The sequence below is a fragment of the Callorhinus ursinus genome, unplaced genomic scaffold (assembly GCF_003265705.2).
Source record: "Callorhinus ursinus isolate GAN/ISIS: 27379988/994484 unplaced genomic scaffold, GSC_fseal_2.0 scaffold26, whole genome shotgun sequence".
Taxonomy (NCBI): Eukaryota; Metazoa; Chordata; class Mammalia; order Carnivora; family Otariidae; genus Callorhinus; species Callorhinus ursinus.
Genome location: NW_027397088.1, coordinates 10,708,216 through 10,732,074, shown reverse-complemented (window position 1 = coordinate 10,732,074; position 23,859 = coordinate 10,708,216). Strand labels below are relative to the sequence as shown.

General features: G+C 37.6%; 1 protein-coding gene across 1 annotated transcript in view; it reads left to right on the top strand.

Annotated features, from left to right (window-relative positions):
* LOC112838136 (uncharacterized) overlaps positions 1-23,859 on the top strand; it is a gene marked incomplete at its 5' end in the record, with an annotated part of 234,215 nt that overhangs the window by 19,578 nt on the left and 190,778 nt on the right. The window contains 2 exons of the mRNA XM_073877665.1: positions 3,886-3,966; positions 7,323-7,483. Of these exons, the coding sequence (XP_073733766.1) occupies positions 3,886-3,966; positions 7,323-7,483 (242 nt within the window). The remainder of the gene's footprint in view (positions 1-3,885; positions 3,967-7,322; positions 7,484-23,859) is intronic.

Here is a 23,859-nt window from a genome sequence, read left to right as displayed (position 1 = left end):
GTTCTTGGTCAATACATTTTACTTAATATAGAAAATAGATCTGAGTGTTGCTACAAGGCATCTACTAAATAGCTGCACAACATTTTATTATCTTACAATTTGGATATGATTTGATGTAAGTAATATTAGTTTGTGGATCAGTCAGGGTTCTCCAAAGAACCAGAACCCAGAACCAATAAATAGGCTCTCTTTCTGTCTCTACATATCACATAATACATGTATAACATACATGTACATGATACATATACAATATATGTATATGCAGAGAGAGACAGACAGATAGAAAGAGGGAGATTTAAGAAACTGGTTCATGTGATTGTGGGGACTAGCAAGTCTATCTATAAGGCTAAGGCTGGTAGGGTGGAGATTCAGGTAAAATTTGATGTGAAATTCAGGCAAGCACTGATATGCAGTCTTGAGACTGAATTTGGCAGGGCAGCAGATTGGAAGTGGAAGCATAATTTCTATAGTGCAGTGTTGAGGAGAATCACTTCTTTGGGAAACCTGCATTTTTTTCTCACACCTTCAACTGATTGGACGAGGCCCACCCACATTCCATGTAGAGTAATTTGCTTTACTCAAAGTGTACTAATGTAAATGTCAATCACATCTGAAAAAGACCATCACAGCAGCATCTAGACTGATGTTTGACCAAACAACTAGATACCCCAGCCTAGCCAAGTTGACACATCAAGTTAACCATCACCTGTTGCATTTAATAATAACAAATTAATACATAATAATGGAGTGTTGAGGCCCATGGATTTGACATGCTAAATGTGTTCTCCCTGATTACCAGACTTTAATTCTCTTCCTTCTCAGTCTCAAGTGAACACCAGCTCCTGCCTGGAATTGTCAGATTACTTTTGTCCACACCCACTTTTCCTTTGCTTTAATCTATTGTCCACATAGCATCTTGCTCATCCCCCATCGAAGCTCTCTTACTATTGCCTGTTGCTTTCAGGGTAAAGACCACTCTACTCTCCTTCTTCATCTCAGGTCCCCTGCACTTGCTCACTGTGCTCTGGCCACACTGGACTTCCTTTTGTACCTTATATGCATGGAGCTCCTTCTGGACACTGAATGCTCACAGGTGCTGGGACAGCCTCCTTACTGGCCATTGTACTCTCTTCCTGAAGATTCAGCTTACATGTCAATTATCCACTCCCCTGACTAATCAAAGTGATGTTTCCCTGTCTACCTTCTTTATCAAACACATCGCAATGATCACTAAACTATTTATTAGTGAGGTTACCTGTGAAATGTGCTTCTCCCCTATTAGACCATCTCCTGAACACAAAGAGGGATGAGATTCTGCTTACCTTGTTCACTGATGAATTCTTTAAGGCATAGCACAACAGTTGGCATAGAGCACGAGTTGGCTTGAGAAATCTTTGTTGAGTGAATGTAAAAATGAAGAAATGAATGGAAAGTGCTAAGCATAATATCCCAAACATGGCGAGCCTTCTGTACACAGGAGTTATTATTACTTCCTGAGTGCTCAAGGGGTGTCTTACGCTGGACATAGCAGCTCTGGCCAGCCCATGCAAAACCGTCCAAAGTAGCTGTCATTATTTCTATTTTTATAATGAAGAAACAAGCTGAGAAAGATTTGGTAGTTTTCTTAAGATCAGAGAGATTTGGCAAGCATGGAGTGGAAATCTGATCTCTATCTTTGGCACTATCTGTTCTCTTTTCCATTAGGTGTTGCCTTTTTCCTGTTGGCTTTCCCCACCTTTCCCTTTGAGGAAAATTTCCGAAGGGGAAAGTAAGCAGATTGATTCAAATTGTTGAATTTAAGTTTGAAGGGGACATTCTCTTGCCTTCAGTTCCTGTCTTATGTAACCCATTTGACCCTCCAGGGTTCTACTGGGACAACACAGAGGGTGTTTCTCACCAGGTCTGCCTACGGAAGGAATTAGAAACTTTTGTTCAGGTTCCTCTCATACGACAAGTCAGAAGCTGTCTATAATTCATTACTTCATAATGAAAACGAAAACACTAGTTCAGAATGACAGAACCTAAACTATTGAAAAATTCTGTACTTCATACAATTACTAAGTAGTTAACAACAAACAAACAAGGAAATGGCGGTGGCTGCCCTTGGCTGGGTCCCTACTATGTTCTAGGCATGAAGCAACATGCTTTATGTGTGTTATCTTCTTAACCCTCACTTCCATCCCATTTGGGGGCGCAGGAAATTAAAGCTCAAAGACTCTAAGAAGTTGCCCCAAGATTACAGAGCTAGTTAAGTGGCAGAGCTGGGATTGGGACGTAGGTTTGCCTCTCTCTAAAGATGGTGTCTCTGTATTAATGCCATTTACGTTTTGCCTATCTGTTCGCTTGACATGCAAGATGTAGGTTCATTTATTCTTTTCTGTGATCCTCATTGGTCTGTCAGGATTACCTAGTCCTTATAGTGAGGCTTTTATTACGTCTGCAGAGATTTCCCCATCTATGCATCTGCTATTGCTCACTGTTAATTTCTAGATAAGATTCTTTTATGAGCCATATATCAGCATTATACGTTTTGTTGCTGTTCTCCCTAAGAGTTATCAAGTTCCAGGTAATGCCGGAATACAAGTTCATGCTTCCCTAATGTACAACCTGCAAAATGTCTTCTGGGGATGGCCCCTTCTCCCTTTCCCCCAAATGTTGGAGTGGTGGGAGGTTTGTGCGGGCTCTTGGCAGGAAAAGAACATTTGAAGGTCAACTGATACTTGAGAAAATCATCTGCAGCGTTCAGTGAGCAGAAGCTGACTTCAAAGACCTTTTTATGTTACACTTTCAGACATTCTATCTGGCTCCGGCAGCCTAGGCTTTCCTGACTACTCATCCCAAGTCCATGAGCACAGGCTACAGTGAATTTCTTTCCAATACTGATGTTCAAAAGATCATAGGGATGGATGGAAATGGGAGACCTCGAATTTTCAGGAACTTCTCACGTGGACAGTGAAAACCCATTAAGGCTCTTCTAGAACACTTGATGTTGGAGTTTCAGATGTGAGTTGCAGAACTGACTACCATCCTGAGTTGGCTCACCCATGGGGTACAAAGTGAGAAGTAGTAGAAATATGTGGGCTTTATCAAAACTACCTCTGTAAGGGTACAACCACAGTTTAGTTCATCCACTTGCCTCCTAGAAGAAGGGGAACATTTTGATGTATGTATGTCTATTCCAAGACAGGGGTGGTCATCCAAATTTGCATCATTTATGTTTGGTTCTATCCAGTGGCAGACCTACCTAGATGACTCTTTAAACCCTTTTCCAGAACCGTGTTTTTTTGATCATGTGTTTTGTTTTGTTTTTTTTATATGTTTGGTTGGTTGGCTGGTTTCTGTTTTTTAATTACATAACCCTGTTACTTTAAATTCATAAAAGAACTAAGTAGCACTTGTATTGGCTATTATATTGCAATATCATATATAAAAGAATTTATGACCACCTAATGCCACTTAAGTTTGTTGTTTCTTACATATATGCAGTAAAAAATAGCATATGCAGACAGTAGGTAGTGGAAAACACTCATTCATTTTGCTTTATATATTCTGTTGTATGATTTGACAAACCGTAATGGCTTGTTCTAAAATGATTTTTGTGTAGTGCATGTCATAATCCACTGAATTTTAGATTATTTTTATTGGAGAAGAAGTATCCTATTATGAATACCCTGCAATATACATTTAAAAGTCATTGTTCCGTTATCATTGATTTATAAAAGGTTTTTTTTTATTTCAGAGGAAGGCAGCATATTGAATAGAATTTGTGTCTATGACCTACAAAATAACTAAAGAGCCACAATGATTAATAATTTCTTTTTGTAATTCAATTTGCATATTTATAAATTAACTGATGAGAAAGTTATCATAAATATGTTCTTTTAGCACCCCTACAAGTTGATAATAGAATTCTCTGTGATCGATTAATGAGGCTGTTTGACAAGCATGGACAAAGAGAAGCCCAAGGTAAGAGACTGATTATTTTCAATCTTTTGTATTAACATCGGTTGTAAATTCATTAAGACATTTTCCTGCAAATCCTGATCTGTGTTTTCTAAACATAACCCCTCACTGATGACCTATGTGTGTCTTTGATGGTTGCAAATACTTAAATATAGCTAAAGCTGGGGGGAAAGGTAACTATGGCTCAGTTTTCTAGAATTACATAGAATTTATAACCCTAAATAGTGAAATGATTTACTTGCTATTGCAGGATCTTACAAGGAGATATGACATATTTGGATTCTCTACTATGGTGCTATATGCCACTCTTTTTAAAGAGTGTATTTTAGCTTTTAGATAAACGCTTTGGGTGATAGAAAACAAGCAGTATATTGTTTTTAATCTTAGTATGGGAATTCATACTTGTGAATGTTAGGCTCTTTAAGTAAGTAATTCTCATGTGTATTAATATAGGAATTTAAAGATAATCCCTTAAAAACTAAAATCTAAATTCTTAGGTTAACACATACAAATTCATGCCAGAACCACACTGGAGATTTCACCAAAGCATTAAGTGTAAATTGTTGTATCCACTTGTATTTAAATTCATTAAGTATTTTTTTTTTCTCAGTATGTGCTTAGTTCTTCTCAAATGATCATTGTCTCTTTCTAATTTATTTTTTATTTTATTTTATTTTAAAGATTTTATTTATTTATTTGAGAAAGCGAGAATGAGAGAGAGAGAGAGAGAGAGCACATGAGAGGGGGGAGGGTCAGAGGGAGAAGCAGACTCCCCGCTGAGCAGGGAGCCCGATGCGGGACTCCATCCCAGGACTCCAGGATCATGACCTGAGCCGAAGGCAGTTGCCAAACCAACTGAGCCACCCAGGTGCCCTCTTTCTAATTTAAATAATTCTTTAAAATACTTGTGAGGAGATGGGACTCGTGGTTAAGTCCTCTATATTTTTAGTTATTTTTCTAATAAATTTATGCTTAGTCTTCACCATTTGGTAACTGTGTCACCTTGGGCCAATTTCTTAACATTTTTTTGCCATTTCTACCAAATGGACATATGATCCCTCCCACAATGGAGTAGTTATGGGGATTAAATTATTCATTAATACATGAGCAGACATCATAAGCACACACACACAGGGAATAATGAAGATAATTGATAATGATGAAAAAATTAATACCAACTAAACATTTGCTGAGTGCTGACCAGGTACCTGGCATTGTCCTAACCACTGTTCAATTCTAAATACAGTAAGTATTTTTTTTTAAAGATTTTATTTATTTATTTGAGAGAGAGAATGAGAGAGAGAGAGCATGAGAGGGGGGAGGGTCAGAGGGAGAAGCAGACTCCCTGCTGAGCAGGGATCCCAATGTGGGACTAGATCCTGGAACTCCAGGATCATGACCTGAGCCGAAGGCAGTCGCTTAACCAACTGAGCCACCCAGGCGCCCTAAATACGGTAAGTATTAACTTACTTAAACCTCCTAACAATCCTGAAGGTTAGGCCGCCTTTTTAATCCCCATTTACAGAGTAGCATCCCCTAAAAATTTTATTCCCGCCTAGATACATTTCCCCTTAGCTTTTTTACTATCAGTTTGTGTAACTTTTTATTTCTTTTTGTCTTTATAAACCAAACAGACTCATTTTCAGGCCAGCTTGATCCCTCATTTTGAAAGATCCTCACTTGAATGAAGAATTAATCAGGATTCCCCAGAGAAACAGATTTCAATAGAACCAATAGAAAGAGAAAGAGATTTACGGGGGCTGGCAAGTCTGAAATCCTTAGGACACACTGGTAGGGTGGAGATTCAGGTAAGAGTTGATGTAAAATTCAGGCAGGAGTTGAAATCTTGAGTCATAATTCCTCAGGGCAGCAGGCTGGAGATTCAAGAAAGAGACAATGTTGCAGTCTTGAGAATTCCTTCTTTTTGAGGAAACCCTAATCTCTACTCTTAAGGTTTTTAAATGACTGGATGAGGCCCACTCACATCATGAAGGGGGATCTGCTTTGCTCAAAATCTACCAATGTAAATGTTAATCACATCTAAAAAAATTACTTCACTGGCAACATCTAGACTGGTGTTTGAACAAATAACTGGGCACCGTACCCTAGCCATGCAGACACATAAAATTAAGCATCAAAAATGGCTATGTTTAAATTAGTGAGATTTCTATATTTTTAGTCTAATATGTGAGTCAGCAAATATATATTGAATATTTGTGTGTGTGTGTGTGTGCTAGGCATTGAAAAATGTCCTTTTATACCTACTATGTCCCTTCCATTCTGACAAGTCTTTGCAGCTTGGATCCTGGAAACCATCCATGTACACATTTACAGGTGGCATCTGATAGATTTTCAAAATAATTTGTGAGCTTTCAAAAGTCTTATGGAACTTACAGAATGAATAGCCAGGTATTATTTGTCAGTACTATATGGTCAGCTATGTTGTACAAGAGGATATATTTGAGACTTAGAAAGTTTAAAAACTTGTGCAAGGTAATACGGTGAACCAGTGAACAAAGGAACCAATCCTCTGGACACTGAAGCCCAGGGCTCTTTCCCAGTATCCTACCTCATGTCCTGCTGGACACCAAGCTCTCTTCCTTTGGTTAAAAGTGTTTAGGTTTTTGTTAAAATTCTAACTTTGGAGGCATGGAAAATTCCACATTTTATCTTCCAGCATTTTTTCCCAAGCCTGGAAGAGAGAGGATTATTGTATATTTACAGTGTGCATCTAGCTAGATGAATAAATGCATTTTGTAGATGATACTGTTTTCAGAAGATAGAGAGAGAAAGAAAGTACACACATACCATTTATATAAATGCAGGCATTTCTATGCAAATTAACAAGGCAGCCCAAATAAAGTCCCTCTGTTTGCAAAGCTCAGGAACTGTTCTCAGGGATCCTAACTTGAAAAATGAATCCAAGCGCTCTGGCTTCTCCTAAACATATTCATCTCCCAAGTTGGTTTCAGCAAAACGGTGAGCAAGTTGGTAAGACGTTGAGGTAAACAACATGTAATATTAACACACAGAAAAGCGGAATATCTACACTTCAGGAGGTATTTGGTAAATGGGAAAAAGGCTTTCAAGGCAGAGCCTGTACTTGACTCAACTTTGGGAACATGACAGGAGGAACAAAAGTTGTTGGCATTGGGCTTGTTTTTTAATCATAAAACTTGTTCTGGGCTTTAGCAATTTCCCAGTACATTAAACAGAGAATAACTTGCTAAACTGTAGATTATGGAAAACCAAGCTGTATCCCCGATAAGAAAAAATGTAGTGAGATGACTGGGTCTTAAGCCAATGTTAAAGTGACAAAAAGCAAGTCAAATTTCATGTGATTTTCTTGGGGTAAATAGATGAGAGCTTCAAGGAGATTCTGGATTCTGAAGAGCCAGTGAGTTCCAGAAAGAGACCCGAACCCCGCAAAGAGGACAGCCAAGCCACTTCTGTCTACAATGAGGTGTCTAGACCTGTTCAGAAAAGTATAATTCTGCCTGGAAGTTCTTCTTTGGAACAGGTCAGTGTGAAATGTATATCGAGAAATGTAAGATAATCTCTCTTTTTAAAATAGCAAGTTGAAATGTCAGTCCTACACATCATCCATTGGTTTTACTCACCAACCCACCCCTGTCTAGAACACATGATTCATGACTTGCCCAAATCTTTTCCCTTATTTTTCATATACCTTTTAGCAAGCAGAACTTACGCTATTTATCAATATCACACAATTTAATTTTACTTCATCTGGTTTTATTTCATTTACCCCGAGAAGAAAGGTAAGCTGAGTCAGGCTAAAGAGGAAAAAATATCACCAGGGGAGTGGTACTTACTTCAGTGCATTGTTAGAGGAGGAGGAGATGAGTCATTCATAAAGAATCCAGCACAAAGGAGGTGCTCTTTAAATGGCAGGGGCATGCGGAGAGAAGAAATGATTGTCCCCTTCCCACGCCAACACTCTCCATGTTCTCACTTTCGTGGTGTCAGGAAGTCCCCTGGACATTCTCTGCAGGAAAATACCTCTCATTTGGTGTTTGAGCTTATAGCTTTCATCCTTGGTCCTGATATTTATATGAATTTGAATCTCTGTGTAAAGTAGGATGAAATAATTTAAGCCTTTTATGGTTGTGGTGAGGATTAATAAAATGTGTCCAAATGCCTGGCAGTTGATGTTTCTCTTTTCTTATGACTCATATTACATATTTGTTGAGACTGTTACCTATGCTTACTTTTTTTTAAAGATTTTATTTATTTATTTTGAGAGAGGGAGAGAGAAAGAGAGAGGGAGTGGGGGGAAAGGCAGAGGGAGAGGGAGAGGGAGAATCTCAAGCAGACTCAGCACTAAGCGTGGAGTCAGATGCGGGGCTTGATCTCACAACCCTGAGATCATGACCTGAGCCAAAATCAAGAGTCAGCCGCTTAACTGACAGAGCCACCCAGGCACCCCACCTATGCTTACTTTTTATTACTATTGTAAGGGTGAACTGATACTTACAAAAATCAAGGTGTTTATTTTTAAATTTTTTTTAAAAGATTATTTCTCAGGGAGAGACAGAGGGGGAGAGAGAGAGAAAGCACAAGCAGCGGGGAGAGGCAGAGGGAGATGCAGGCTCCCTACTGAGCAGGGAACCCGACATGTGGCTCGATCCCAAGACCCTGGGATCATGACCTGATCCAAAGGCAGATGCTTAACCAACTGAGCCACCCAGGTGTCCCAAAGAGAAGATCTCAATAGAGGTGAGAGCTGTTGGGTGAGTCTGTTCTCAAACGATTTATCTATACTTATTAATGTATACCGGACCTTTCATCTCAACATTACGTGGCCTTTAGTGGTAGTTGTGGGGTGACAAAGAATTGAGACTGCAAAAAAAAAAAATAAATAAATGAAGAGATGAAAAGGACCTTTACTAAAACATCACAGGGACTGACTGGGCTGGGAATTGTCTGGTACAGAGATTACTGTGGGAAAACTCAACAGACAGAGATCCTGACAGTTGATGTGTATCCTGGAGAAAAAAAAATAAGACTGAGTGCTACAAAACCAAAAGAGCAACAGTGGATTGCAAGGGGCATGCAACTGAGAGTCAATTGAGTCTTGGAGTCAATTGAGAGGTCCCATTTCAAGGGTCATGCAGATGATGACCTATTACTTTAGTTGTTACTGCTGTAATTTAGTTACCTGAGTATATAAAACTCTTTAGAAATATTTGCACTGACTTTATATATCTCATAGACATTAGAAAGCTTGTAAGAAAGACATGAAATGACTTTGGTCTGAGAATTATCCAGTAAGAAATAAAACTCAGCAATTAAGTGCATAATGTTAACAAATTGAATCGCAGAAGAAATCCAGTAAACAATAATGCATTGTTTTTTGAATAAGTATTGAATTAAAAATAAAATAATTGTATTTTATATTTAAGCTACCAGAGGGAAGTGTTTTCCTGGACATTTCCTAATATTTACCATATGTGATGTACCTGCTCTTAATCGGTTGCAGATAACTAGGTTTTCCTCTGAATTTTAATAATAATAATTCATATATTTAGTTTATTCAGTTAGGAAGCTATGTTTTCTGGAGGTTTTAAGAAATGGTTTATGTGTAATGTACTACAATAAGGAAAGTTATTTTAAGTTTTTGTTTTGATTTTATTTATTTATTTTTAATTAAAAATATTTTATTTATTTATTTGAGAGAAAGAGAGAGAGAAAGCACAAGCAGGGGGAGAAACAGAGGGAGAGGGAGAAGCAGCCTCCCCCACTGAGCTGGGAGCCCGATGCGGGGCTCAATCCCGGGACCCTGGGATCACGACCTGAGCCAAAGGCAGACGCTTAACCCACTAAGCCACCCAGGCATCCCAAGTTTTTGTCTTGATTTTAAAAATGAAATATAGCATTTAGGATAGTGGTGAAGTAACATATTAGTTTGAACCAAGCATCTTCCAGGGAAACACTCTGAAAAGCTTATCAGTGTGTACTGGCAGCTAACCCTACTTTTCTAAATTTTTCATAACAGCCTGGTATTTGGCAATGGGCAATTTTGAATGAAATCTAGCATCATGTGTGAGTGAGAGTCAAGTCTGAACCCCCACTCGAATATAAGAGAAAACAGAGACGTGTAAAATCCATAGTAAAATCTCCATAAATAAAAGATGGATGTTTATAAGACACTTTAGCAGATTAATCAGTATATTTTCTATAAGCAAGAGCATATTCTCCTCTGTGGTTAGCATAGAAAACTTTTTGAGATACAGTGGACTTTTAAAAATCACTAAAGACATTTATATGAGCTAAACTTCTATTTTCTTACTTAACCAATACCATAGCTTATCTTTCACTCCTTAAACATTACATTATATTTAATGTATTTAATATAAAATAAAAATTTTTATATTTAACTTATATTAAATTAATTTTAATTAAATTATACATAATTTAATATATAAATTATAAATTTTTAAAATGTAAATACATTATGTTTAATGTATTTAATGTAAATATAAATTAAAGTATAAATTATATTAAATATAATAAATTATAATATAAATATAAATTCAGATATAATGAATAAAATTATAAACAGAACAAGAGTGCGAACATTATTTCATAGTGGCAAAAAAAAGCAGTAGTGCTTTTTCCACATGTTAATTCAAGGGAAACCGTAATGACACCGCCCTGGTCCATAGTTTGTAAGCATCTGCCACATTCGGTGGCTTTTCTGAAGTAGGCAGGGAAAATGCCCTATTATTACAAATGTGAAAGATGGCTCTCCAGAGCAGAAATACAATTTTCCAAATTAAGAACCTCATGGAATCCTTTTCAGTTTTAATATGTGGTTAAATCTATATAAGAAAAATGTACTGTCCAACTTATGGCGCTTCGATTTTTCCTTACTTGGCCTCCATTGTATGTATTTATTTTTCAATTCCTCATTAGTTACCTGGCACACGTTTTGAACATCCCAGAATGATCAGGAAACAAAAGGTTTCAGATGGAGGCATTCTTGCCAAAGCAGACTGGCACTGAAGGAACAGCAGTTTACCATCTAGAATGAATAAACACATTTCAGTGATGTTATCTTTGCTCTGAAAATCTTTATCTAATGCAGCCACAATCAACTGTTTATTTACTTACTGTCAGTTCACATTTTCTCAGCACTTCTAAGTGAAAAGAGATTTGCAAAACAAAAAAATGTTTTGACTTGTTACTTTTTTCATTGAGATTTATTTTACATCTTATCTTTTTTTTGCTGTGATTCATAAGATTTTTAGTTCCTATCAAAACATAAATTTTTCTCCATCTTTTCTTTCCTCCTTTCCAATAGTAGGAGGTGTTAAAGCTGATAATTAAGCAACTGGGGTGACTGAAGAAATTTATATCATGAGAAAATGTGTGGGCACACAGCATAACAGTAACCTCTGAATGAGTAAGGCGACTAATTCTACAAGCATCTGTCTCTGGGTGTGCAGACATGGTCCAGGGATAACATTTTATATATCTAGAGACTGGGTGAGCTGATCATTCTTTAAAAAATCTCCATTAGCATAATTTCTTAGAGCTGAAAATTCAGTATCCCTAAACTGTCAGAGAATTTGAGGTTCTATTACTGGATACAAATCTAAAGTGCAAAAATTCTTTATTTTAGATGAATGGTAAATGCCTTTCTTTTAGTACTCCAGTAAGCCATAGAGTATGGCTTATGTGCTCTTATGGGAGTCCAGGAGCCTATTAGGACATGTTCCAGGATAAGAAGCCGCCCCACCGCTGCGTGGAATCGGGTCAAGGAAGGAGAAAATGTCATGATTTGGAGTATAGGCTTATATGTGCTAATAGAACCATCTGTGTGTGTAAGACTGATCTGATGAATCACAGACCTCTACCCCTGAAACAAATAATACATGTTAATTAAAAAAAAAGAATTCAGAAAGAAGATTTCAGGCCCCAAAACCCTCATAAATGAAAATTTTTAAAGTAAAAAAAAAACAAACCCACCATGTGTAGGAAAAGACAAAGTAGGAGAGCTGACTAATCTTCAGTAGATTGTCATATTCTTTTTTTAAAAAAATATTTTACTTATTTATTTGAGAGAGAGAGAGAGACAGAGATAGCAAGAGAGAGCAGGAGCAGGGAGGAGAGGGAGAAGCAGGCTCCCCGCTGAGCAGGGAGCCTGATGTGGATTTCGATCACAGGACCCTGAGATCATGACCTGAGCCGAAGGCAGACACTTAACCGACTGAGCCACCCAGGTGCCCCAGATTGTCCTATTCTATTAAACTTCTAGATCCTATTCTAAACTCCTATATTTCAAATTGTAGTAAAGTGGTTCTTGACATGTCTAACCATTCACCTTTATCTTTTTATCAATATGTAGTCCACCACCACCAACAATCAAGCTTGCTCAAAGTTCAAGGCAAGCTCAAGAGGCTGTCAGTTAGCATTTTGGCCAGATATCCTCTCACCTTTATTAAGACAAAATTGAAATTTCTGGAACACAGATATTGATGAAAGGGTTTCTTGTTTGCTGTTTGAGAGCAGAGCATGCTACTTTTTATATAACTTTTTTTTTTCAATTTCATCATGTTGAGAATGTCATACAAAACATGATTTTATTATGTATATTTGTAAAACAAAACAGCATCAGTTTGACAAATTACTTAATAATTCTACTCTCTTCTTTGCCCAACTCCTCCCATTCTCTTACAAAGTTCCTTGTATAACCAAATTTCCTTCAGAAACTCAGCCCTCAGTTACATATCAGCAAATGAAAATTTGTGCTGAATAAGACAGAAATGAGAATGCTACATTATGTTCAAGAGAAGGAAACCCCCGTACATGATATTTAACACTTACAGTAGTACCTCAGTAAATAAGTCAAGATACTTATGCTTTATTCCATGAGCTTCTTTAACATGAAGGTCCATTTTTTTTTAATCTTCAAACCAAGTCCAGAACCTGGCAGAAAACATAAAGTATACTCTCATTTTTAAATGAATGAATGAATAAATGAGTGAATGCTGTAGATAACTGATAGGGTAAAATTATCATGGATATCATTAGCATATTAATGTTCTCCAATATTAATTTTCTCTAATACAGTCTAATGTCTCTATGTGGAGTATTAGGATTTGTACTTTCATACATATCATCTCAATTATATTTAAAAATATTTGTATCATAGAATAGAGAAAAAGGCTCTTTTATGGATTTATTTAGGTATAATTGAAAAATAAAATTGTAATATATTTAAAGTGTATAATGTGATGATTTGGTATACTTTTTGTTTGTTTGTTTTGGTGGGAATTCTTAAGATCTACTATCTTATCAAATTTCAAGTGTACAATCTAGTATTATTAACTATAGTCCTAATGTTATATATTAGATCTTTCAAACTTATTCAACCTATAACTGAAAGTTTGTACCTTTGATCAACATCTCCCCATTTCTCATATTCCCCACCCCTGGCAACTACCCTTCTACTCTATTTCTATGAATTTGACTTTTCTTTTTTTAGATTCCACACATAAGAGATAGCATATAGTATTTGACTTTTTCTGTCTAGCTTATTTCACTTATCATAAAAATGTGAACAAATTAGGTATAAAGAAATGTATGTCAACATAATAAAGGCCACCTATGACAAGCTCACAGCTAACATTATAGTCAATGGTGAAAAGGTGAAAGCTTTTCCTCAACTATCTGGGATCCACTTTTGCCCCTTCTATTCAATATGGTACTGGAAGTCCTAGCCAGAGCAATTAGATAAGAAAAAGAAATGGCATTCAAATCAGAAAAAGCTTCTTAAATAATCCAGTAGTGAACATTCATTGCATACCTACTGATTCTATTTTAAACACTTTGCATAATTTAACCTCACAACTCCCTTAAGAACAAATGATTATTATCATTTTCTAGAAGAGCAACATGATGCACAGAAAGGCTAATTGAAGGTTTGTAGCTAAGTTGCTGAACCAGAGAGTCTTAACCATTACATTATATTGTTAGTGGCAGTTCACAGTATTCAAGGAATATGGCTTTTTAATGTAAAACTTTCTGTCATTTATCTGGTATTTTGGAGGAAGTTACATTCTACACTAATTAAGTGCTTTGGACATCCTTTGAATTATTCTGTAGGGAATATGGACTGATATATTTTATGAAGTGAGTGATAACACTATTTCATCTTGTATTTGGTAAAACCAAAAAAACAAAACAAAACAAAAACAAAAACAAAGTTGAGACATGTTTACAACAGCTTAAAGACTCCGTGACATTTCTTGCAGTTAAGCTGGTAAAATAATGTCCAAGAAAGAATGAATTACAAAATAATCATTCTGTTATTTTTGAAAATATGGAGCATTATAAAGAATTGGCTAGCACCATTGAATTCATACCTTATATACTTTCTTTCACCTTAAAAAAGGACTGTCATTCCCCAAATATATACCACATTAAAAATAAAATTCTTCTCCACAATCTGAAGTTAGTCACATTCTACTACTATTTTTTTTTTAGGAAACTCAATCTGCTCTTCTCTTGTCACATCTTGTGTTCTCTGGGTAAGTGACATACCGCTATCATGCTCCACTCAACTTGAAGTTGGGAGCTTTGTCCGTTTGTGCGTCTTTCTACCCAACACCCATCCTGGATTTCAATATTTGCTAATTAGATATTTATTGAATGGGCATTTGATACATAGCCTATTGGATAAAGGAATACTTGCAGAACATCTGAACCATTCATCTCCTAACATATTTTCATAAGGTCATGCATCCAATTAGAATTTTTATATGTTAAGATGAAACAAAGTCGTTACAACCTGTTGCTACTGTTCTTTGTGTTCTTTAACTCTAGCTGCCATAACAAAATACCACAGCCTGGATGGCTTAAACAACAGACGTTTGTTTTCCCACTCTTCTGGAGGCTGGAAGTCTGAGATCAGGGTACCAGTGTGGTTGGTTTCTGGAGAGATTCCTCTCCCTGGCTTGTAGGTGGTTGCCTTCCCCTGTATGTTCACATGGCGGGGAAAGAGAGAAAACACAAACTCTCTGGCTCTCCTTAGAAAGGCAGTAATCACATCATGAAGGTTCAACCCTCACAACCTCATCGAAATCTAAATATCTTCCAAAGGCCCCATCTCCACCACAGTCACATTGGGGATTAAGGTTTAAACATTTGAATTTTGCTGGAACACAATTCAGTCTGTAGAACACTTCCTTAAAAAATACTAGGTTTTCATGAAAACTTTTCTGCATAGATCTTAACTCATGAAAAATTCATCTACCCTGAGTCCTGAAGAATGTACTTGTTTCACAAACGTTTCAGCTGAAGTGCTCCTAGTGGCTGAGTGCTTTGTTTATTTTAGGATAGAGGTTTGCGTGGGAGAGAGGCCTCAGGCTGAGAAAGAAGGCTGCTCAGAGACAGGTGGACTGCCAAGGCTCTGAGAAGTTGCACTCCTTCTTGCCTTTCAGAGACCCAAAGTGCTTCTAAATATTCCTGGAAGAAGATTTTTGAAATGCACTTTTAGGAGGGACAAAGTAAAATAAAATTGTCTACTTTACTGTTGATATTTAGAAATTTTTCTTCAATCATTTGAAATCTGATCTGTGCCATCTATCAATTTGGAAAGGATGAAATCTTTTCAAACATGTGCTGAATGTGTACCATTTTTGCTAGTTCAGTTGCTCACTCTGAGTGTTTAATGTGTTAGAATATGGAATGGTACAGTGGAGCATGGTTTGAGAAGAAACAGAAAACACATGTATAGTCTTGGGGTTGAAAATTTCCAACAAAACCAACTATTTGACTCTTAGCTTCTTGAAGTGAAAATTTGGATTACCTCATTTCCAAAGAAAAGTGAGGTGCAAAAAAGAGTGTGTGTGTGTGTGTGAGAGAGAGACAGAGAGATTTATCAGTGAAATTGCTTAAGGATCATTAAAATGAAAAAAAGGGATATATAAGAAAATCATCTTAATGAGAACTTTTGATGCCAAGTCCTATGTATGTAGTCGGTTGAAACATAAGTTCTCTGTAGAATTTGCACACATCCATGAAAAACTCCCAGTAGGCACAATCCTCTAAAACCAGGATGCTGGGTAGGTATATTTACAAAGACTTCCAAACAGGAACTGTTAGACTACAGGAAGCCCATTTTCTATATGTCTGCATAACATCAATTAATATTAACAAGAATTGTATCTGAATATGGAGAGAAACAGCTTTCTTAACTTTTACCTCTCTTTTCCCCCTAATAAGTTATTGCTGACCACAATGCTCATTAGTGGCACAATAAAAAGGGGCTACTGGTAAATAATAACAATTCTTTGTAATTATATACAGCACCTTTGATCAGAGCAGCTCAAAGCCTTCGTAACTCATTAATTTTTGAAATACCTCAGTGAAGTGTGAGGGTGTCAAGGATTACTACCCTCATTTCGTAAACAGAGAAACCGAGTTTTGCAAGAAATTATCCCAAGGTCACTCAATGATTGGGTGACAGTATCAGGGATATGAACTGTAAGCCAGAGACAATGAGAACAAACAGCTCAACAGAAGCCAACAGCTTCTCAGAGATTGCTGAGTAACTTTTTGTAATGCTCAGAAATAATACGGCTTTTAAAAGCATATTTTTCATTTAGCTTTTACTTGAATCATTTCTACTAGTAATGGAGAGCCCTCCACAGTTTCCCATTTAGATCACTTAATATTGGGGCATTTCCTTGAGCCTTCTCTGTGTTTATATTTCTTCTACATGAAGAAATAGTGTATGTACGTTTTCTTTGAAACCATTCACATTAATTACTAATAGAAAAAAAGAAGAAAAAATTACATATATAAATCTCCACCTCTATATATGTTAGGCCCATGGAATAGTAATCCATTTCATCCACTGATTTTGAAAAACATTAAAAGATATATTGTATTGTGCTTCATTGTAATGCTCATCTGAATCAAGGTCAAGGGTATAGATCCTGCATTATTATTATTATTTTTCAAAAGCTGACTTCTCAGTTACAATTTGAAATGACACTCAAAAGATGGCAAATCAGATTTCCTTTAAAATTTGTCTCAAACCCCCCATCCCCCGTGTGGTTTATGGGGAGGATGAAAATTTCTCTTTTCCGTGATTATTTTTACATTGCCTCTTTGCTCTGTTATGGTTACTTAAATTTTCAAAGGCTTGTGTCTTGGGACACTTGTGGAGTGAGTGTCAAAGTCTCTAAGAAACAGGCATTAACTTGTTTGCGTGCATGCGTGTGTGCACATGCACACACGCGCGCACACACACACACACACAGGAGTTTGTATTTTATGTCTTTCCCCATGCCCCAATTTCTAAGTATATCACAGTTTTATACATAGTAGACCTTCCAGATTGTCCATTGGTTTCCTTGTTATTTTGCTGAAGCCTTCCTTTTCTCATACTATCGTTTTGTTTTTATGACATACCAATTCTCTCTCATCTTTATCTCTTATGTGTTTCAGATAAAACTCAATAATACTGTCTATTTAAATGTGGTCTATTGACCTCTCTCAGGATACCTGAGGTGCTGATTAGAATGTACATTCCTGAGAACGAACACATACCTACTGTCTCAAAATCTCTGTGATAGGAGCCCTAGAATATATAAATTTAACACAGGCCTTCTAGAAGATTCGTATACACATTAAACTAAAGATTTTATTCTATCTTATAATCATCGATAATACTTTTATAACACTTACTATGTGACAAGCATTGGTCTTAATGTATAGGAACTCATTTTATTCCTGCAGAAACCCTTGGGATGTTATGACTTGAAAAAAGGCATGTTGCTAAGAACATAAATTCCTACTCTCCATATAAATTTATAGTGTACTAGTCATACGTAAGATGACAAGACCTTTAACCTATGAGGTAGAATTTCGGATTTAAATGATAAGTTGCAAAATTAGTATAGAAAAATCTTGACTACCCTTCATTCAGATTGAATTGCTTTTAAAAATATTTATCTCGGGTGTGGAGCAAGATGGCGGAGGAGTAGGAGACCTGGATTTCGTCTGGTCCTAGGAATTCAGCTGAATAGGGATCAAACCATTCTGAACACCTACAAACTCAACAGGAGATCGAAGAAAAGAATAGCAGCAACTCTCCGAACAGAAAAGCGACCACTTTCTGGAAGGTAGGACATGCGGAGAAGTGAATCTGAGGCGATATTTAGGAGGCTAGATGGCGGGGGAGGAGCCTCCATGGGCCACTTCTAGCAAGTGATAGAGCCTCAGAGCACAAAACTGGAACTTTTTGAAGTCAGCTCCGCTGAGGGACGTCGCTCCAGTGGCTAAGCAGGGGGTGGAACCCTCGCGGGACAGTGTGGTCTCAGGACCCTCGGGGTCACAGAAAGACCGGGGGTGCCTGAGTACGGCAGAGCTCCCAGGTATCAGAGCAGGGAAGCTGGCTGCAGAGACGGAGCCGAGGTGCGAGCTCTCCGCTCCGGGTTGCCATAAACCATGATCCGCAGCACAGTCGGGCCACTGCTCCTCCAGCAGGGACCCAGCAAGTGGCAGATCCGGGGACACTCCCCTTCCTCCCCGGGAGGAGGGCGCGGGAATGCATCGCAGGGATCTGCTGGGTTTGGAGACTCCACACGGGGTCCGGTGCCAGAGATAGAAACGCTCGGTCACAGGCCGGGTGAGCATGGAGTGCGGCCGGAGACCAGGGACACGGGAGTGACTGCTTTCCTCTGGGGGTGCACTGAGGAGAGGGGCCCAGATTTCTCGGATCCTCTGGGCGGAGATTGGGAGGCCACCATTTTCACTCTCATCCTCCAAAGCTGTACCAAAAGCTTGCAGGGAACAAAAGCTCCAGAGAGCAAACCCGAGCGGATTACTTAGCCCAACCTGGCAGGGGCGGGGCAATTCCGCCTCTGGCAAAGACATTTGGGAACCATGGCAACAGGCCTCTCCCCCAAGTATCAGCAAGAACAGCCAGCCAAGACCAAGTTTACCCATCAATGAGAATGGCAGAACTCCAGAGCTAGAGGAATACTGCACATAGAATTCATGGCTTTTTTACCATGATTCTTTAGTCTTTCAAAGTTATTTTTTTTAACTCTTTTTTTTTGAATTTTTCTTTTTCCTTTTTTCAACCAACACCTTATCAATTCCTTTTTTAAAAAAAATCTTTATTTTTCATTTTTAGAGTCATATTCTATCCCTTCATAGAGTTACCCTTTTTTTTGGCATATATATATATAAGTTGTTCTCTCTTTAAAATTTTGAGATACAGTTTCTTCTAACAGATCAAAATATACCCGAAATCACTAGTGTGTGGCTTTGTTCTAGTCTCCTGCCTGATCACATTCTCTCCCTTTTTTTATCTCTCTTTTTTTAAATCCTATTCTTTCTTTTTTTAAACAACTTCTTACCAATTCCTTTTATAAAATTTTTTACAATTTTCATCTTTACAGTCATATTCCATCCCTTCATCGTATCAACTCTTATTTTTGTACATATATAAGTTTTTCTTTCTTTAAAATTTTGGGAGGCACTTTCTTCTAACAGACCAAAATACACCCAAAATCTAGTGTGTGGCACTGATCTATGCACCAGCCTGATCATATTTGATCATATTCTGGTTTTTTTGTTTTGTTCTGTTTTTGTTTGTTTTTATCTTTTTCTTTTTCTTTTTTCCTCTATCCCTTTCTTTTCCCCTGGTTTCAGGTCTTTTCTGATTTGTTTAGAGTATATTTTCTGGGGATGTTTCTACCCTGTTAGCATTTTGTTCTCTCATTCATCTATTCTCCTCTGGACAAAATGACAAGATGGAAAAAATCACCTCAACAAAAAGAACAAGAGGTAGTACCGACTGCCAGGGAACTACTCAATATGGACATTAGTATGATGTCAGATCTAGAGTTCAGAATCATGATTTTAAAGATACTAGCTGGGCTTGAAAAAGTAGGGAAGTTATTAGAGACACGCTTTCTGGAGAAATAAAAGAACTAAAATCTAACCAAGTCAAAATCAAAAAGGTTATTCATGAGGTGCAATCAAAAATGGGGGCACTAACTGCTAGGATAAATGAGGCAGAAGAGAGCATCAGTGATATAGAAGACCAAATGATGGAAAATAAAGAAGCTGAGAAAAAGAGAGATAAACAATTACTGGATCACGAGGGCAGAATTCGAGAGACAAGTGATATGATATGACGAAACAACATTAGAATAATTGGGATCCCAGAAGGAGAAGAAAGAGAGAGAGGGGCAGAAGGTATATTGGAGCAAATTGTAGCAGAGAACTTCCTTAATGTGGGGAAGGAAACAGGCATCAAAATCCAGGAGGCACAGAGAACCCCTCTCAAAATCAATAAAAATAGGTCAACACCCCGTCATCTAATAGTAAAACTTACGAGTCTCAGAGACAAAGAGAAAACCCTGAGAGCAGCTTGGGAGAAGAGATATGTAACCTACAATGGTAGAAACATTAGATTGGCAACAGACCTATCCACAGAGACCTGGCAGGCCAGAAAGGACTGGCATGATATCTTCAGAGCACTAAACGAGAAAAATATGCAGCCAAGAATACTATATCGAACTAGGCTGTCATTGAAAATAGCACGAGGGATAAAGAGCTTCCAGGACAAACAAAAACTAAAGGAATTTGCAAACATGAAACCAGCCCTACAAGAAATATTGAAAGGGGTCCTCTAAGCAAAGAGAGAGCCTAAAAGCAGCATAGCTCAGAAAGGAACACAGACAATATACAGTAACAGTCACCTTACAGGCAATACAATGGCACTAAATTCATATCTTTCAATAGTTACCCTGAACGTAAATGGGCTAAATGTCCCAATCAAAAGACACAGGCTATCAGATTGGATTGAAAGACAAGGTATGCTGTCTGCGAGACTCATTTTAGACCCAAAGACACCCCACATTGAAAGTGAGGGGGTGGAAAACAAGTTACCATGCTAATGGACACCAAAAGAAAGCTGGGGTGGCAATCCTTATATCAGACAAATTAGATTTAAAACCAAAGACTGTAATAAGAGATGAGGAAGGACACTATATCCTACTTAAAGGGTGTATCCAACAAGAAGATCTAACAATTGTAAATATCTATGCCCCGAACATGGGAGCAGCCAATTATATAAGGCAATCAATAACAAGAGCAAAGAAACACATTGAAAACAATACAATAATAGTGGGGGACTTTAACACCCCCCTCACTGAAATGGACAGATTATCTAAGCAAAAGATCAACAAGGAAATAGACTTTAAATGACGCACTAGACCAAATGGACTTCACAGATATATTCAGAACATTCCATACCAAAGCAACAGAATACACATTCTTCTCTAGTGCCCATGGAACATTCTCCAGAATAGATCACACCTTAGGTCAAAAATCAGGTCTCAACTGGTACCAAAAGATTGGGATCATTCCCTGCATATTTTCAGACCACAGTGCTTTGAAACTAGAACTCAATCACAAGAGGAAAGTCAGAAAGAACTCAAATACATGGAGTCTAAAGGGCATCCTACTAAAGAATGAATGGGTCAACCAGGAAATTAAGGAAGAATTAAAAAAATTCATGGAAACCAATGAAAATGAAAACACAACTCTTCAAAATCTTTGGGATGCAGCAAAGGAAGTCCTAAGGGGAAAGTATATAGCAATACAAGCCTTTCTCAAGAAACAAGAAAGGTCTCAAATATACAACCTAACCCTACACCTAAAGGAGCTGGAGAAAGAACAGCAAATAAAGCCTAAACCCAGCAGGAAAAGAGAAATATTAAAGATCAGAGCAGAAATCAATGAACTAGAAACCAAAAGAACAGCAGAACAGATCAACGAAACTAGGAGCTGGTCCTTTGAAAGAATTAACAAGATTGACAAACCCCTGGCCAGACTTATCACAAAGAAAGGAGAAATGACCCAAATCAACAAAATCATGAATGAAAGAGGAGAGATCACAACCAACACCAAAAAAATACAAACAATTATAAGAACATATTATGAACCACTATATGCCAGCAAATTAGATAACCTGGAAGAAATGGATGCATTCCTAGAGATGTATCAACTACCAAAACTGAACCTGGAAGAAATAGAAAACCTGAACAGACCTATAACCACTAAGGAAATTGAAGCAGTCATCAAAAATCTCCCAACAAACAAAAGCCCGGGGCCAGATGGCTTCCCAGGGGAATTCTACCAAACATTTAAGGAAGAATTAATACCTATTCTCCTGAAACTGTTCCAAAAAAGAGAAATGGAAGGAAAACTTCCAAACTCGTTTTATGAGGCCACCATTACCTTGATCCCCAAACCAGACAAAGACCCCATCAAAAAGGAGAATTACAGACCAATATCCTTGATGAACATGGATGCAAAAATTCTCACCAAAATACTAGCCAATAGGATCCAACAGTACATTAAAAGGATTATTCACTATGGCCAAGTGGGATTTATCCCTGGGCTGCAAGGTTGGTTCAACATCCGCAAATCAATCAACGTGATACAATACATTAACAAAAGAAAGAACAAGAATTATATGATCTTCTCAAAGGATGCAGAAAAAGCATTTGACAAAGTACAGCATCCTTTTTTGATCATAACTCTTCAGAGTATAGGGGTAGAGGGTACATACCTCAATATCATAAAAGACATCTATGAAAAACCTACAGTGAATATCATTCTCATTGGGGAAAAACTGAGAGCTTCCCCCTAAGGTCAGGAATGCAGCAGGGATGTCCACTATCACCACTGCTCTTCAACAAAGTATTAGAAGTCCTATCCACAGCAATCAGAGAACAAAAAGAAATAAAAGGCATCCAAATTAGCAAAGAAGAAGTCAAACTCTCACTCTTTGCAGATGATATGATACTGTATATGGAAAACCCAAAAGACTCCACCCCAAAACTGCTAGAACTCATACAGGAATTCAGTCAAGTGGTAGGATATAAAATCAATGCACAGAAATCAGTGGCATTCCTATACACCAATAACAAGACAGAAGAAAGAGAAATTAAGGAGTCGATCCCATTTGCAATTGCACCCAAAACCATAAGATACCTAGGAATAATTCTAACCAAAGAGGCAAAGGATCTGTACTCAGAAAACTATAAAATACTCATGAAAGAAATTGAAGACACAAAGAAATGGAAAAACGTTCCATGCTCATGGAATGGAGAACAAATATTGTGAAATTGTCAATGCTACCTAGAGCAATCTACACTTTCAATGCCATCCCCATCAAAATACCACCCACTTTTTTCAAAGAAATGGAACAAATAATCCTAAAATTTGTGTGGAACCAGAAAAGACCCCAAATAGCCAGAGGAATGTTGAAAAAGAAAAGCAAAGCTGGCGGCATCACAATTGCGGACTTTCAGCTCTATTACAAAGCTGTCACCATCAAGACAGTATGGTACTGGCACAAACACAGACACATAGATCAATGGAACAAAATAGAGAGCCCAGAAATGGGCCCTCAACTCTATGGTCAACTTATCTTTGACAAAGCAGGAAAGAATGTACAATCCAATGGATAAAAGACAGTCTCTTCAACAAATGGTGTTGGGAAAATTGGACAGCCACATGCAGAAGAATGAAACTGGACCATTTCCTTACACCACACACAAAAATAGACTCCAAATGGTTGAGAGACCTAAATGTGAGACAGGAGTCCATTAAAGTCCTAAAGGAGAACACAGGCAGCAACCTCTTCGACCTCAGCCGCAGCAACTTCTTCCTAGAAACATCGCCAAAGGCAAGGGAACAAGGGCAAAAATGAACTCTTGGGACTTCATCAAGATAAAAAGCTTTTGCACAGCAAAAGAAACAGTCCACAAAACCAAAAGACAACCAACAGAATGGGAGAAGATATTTGCAAATGACATATCAGATAAAGGGCTA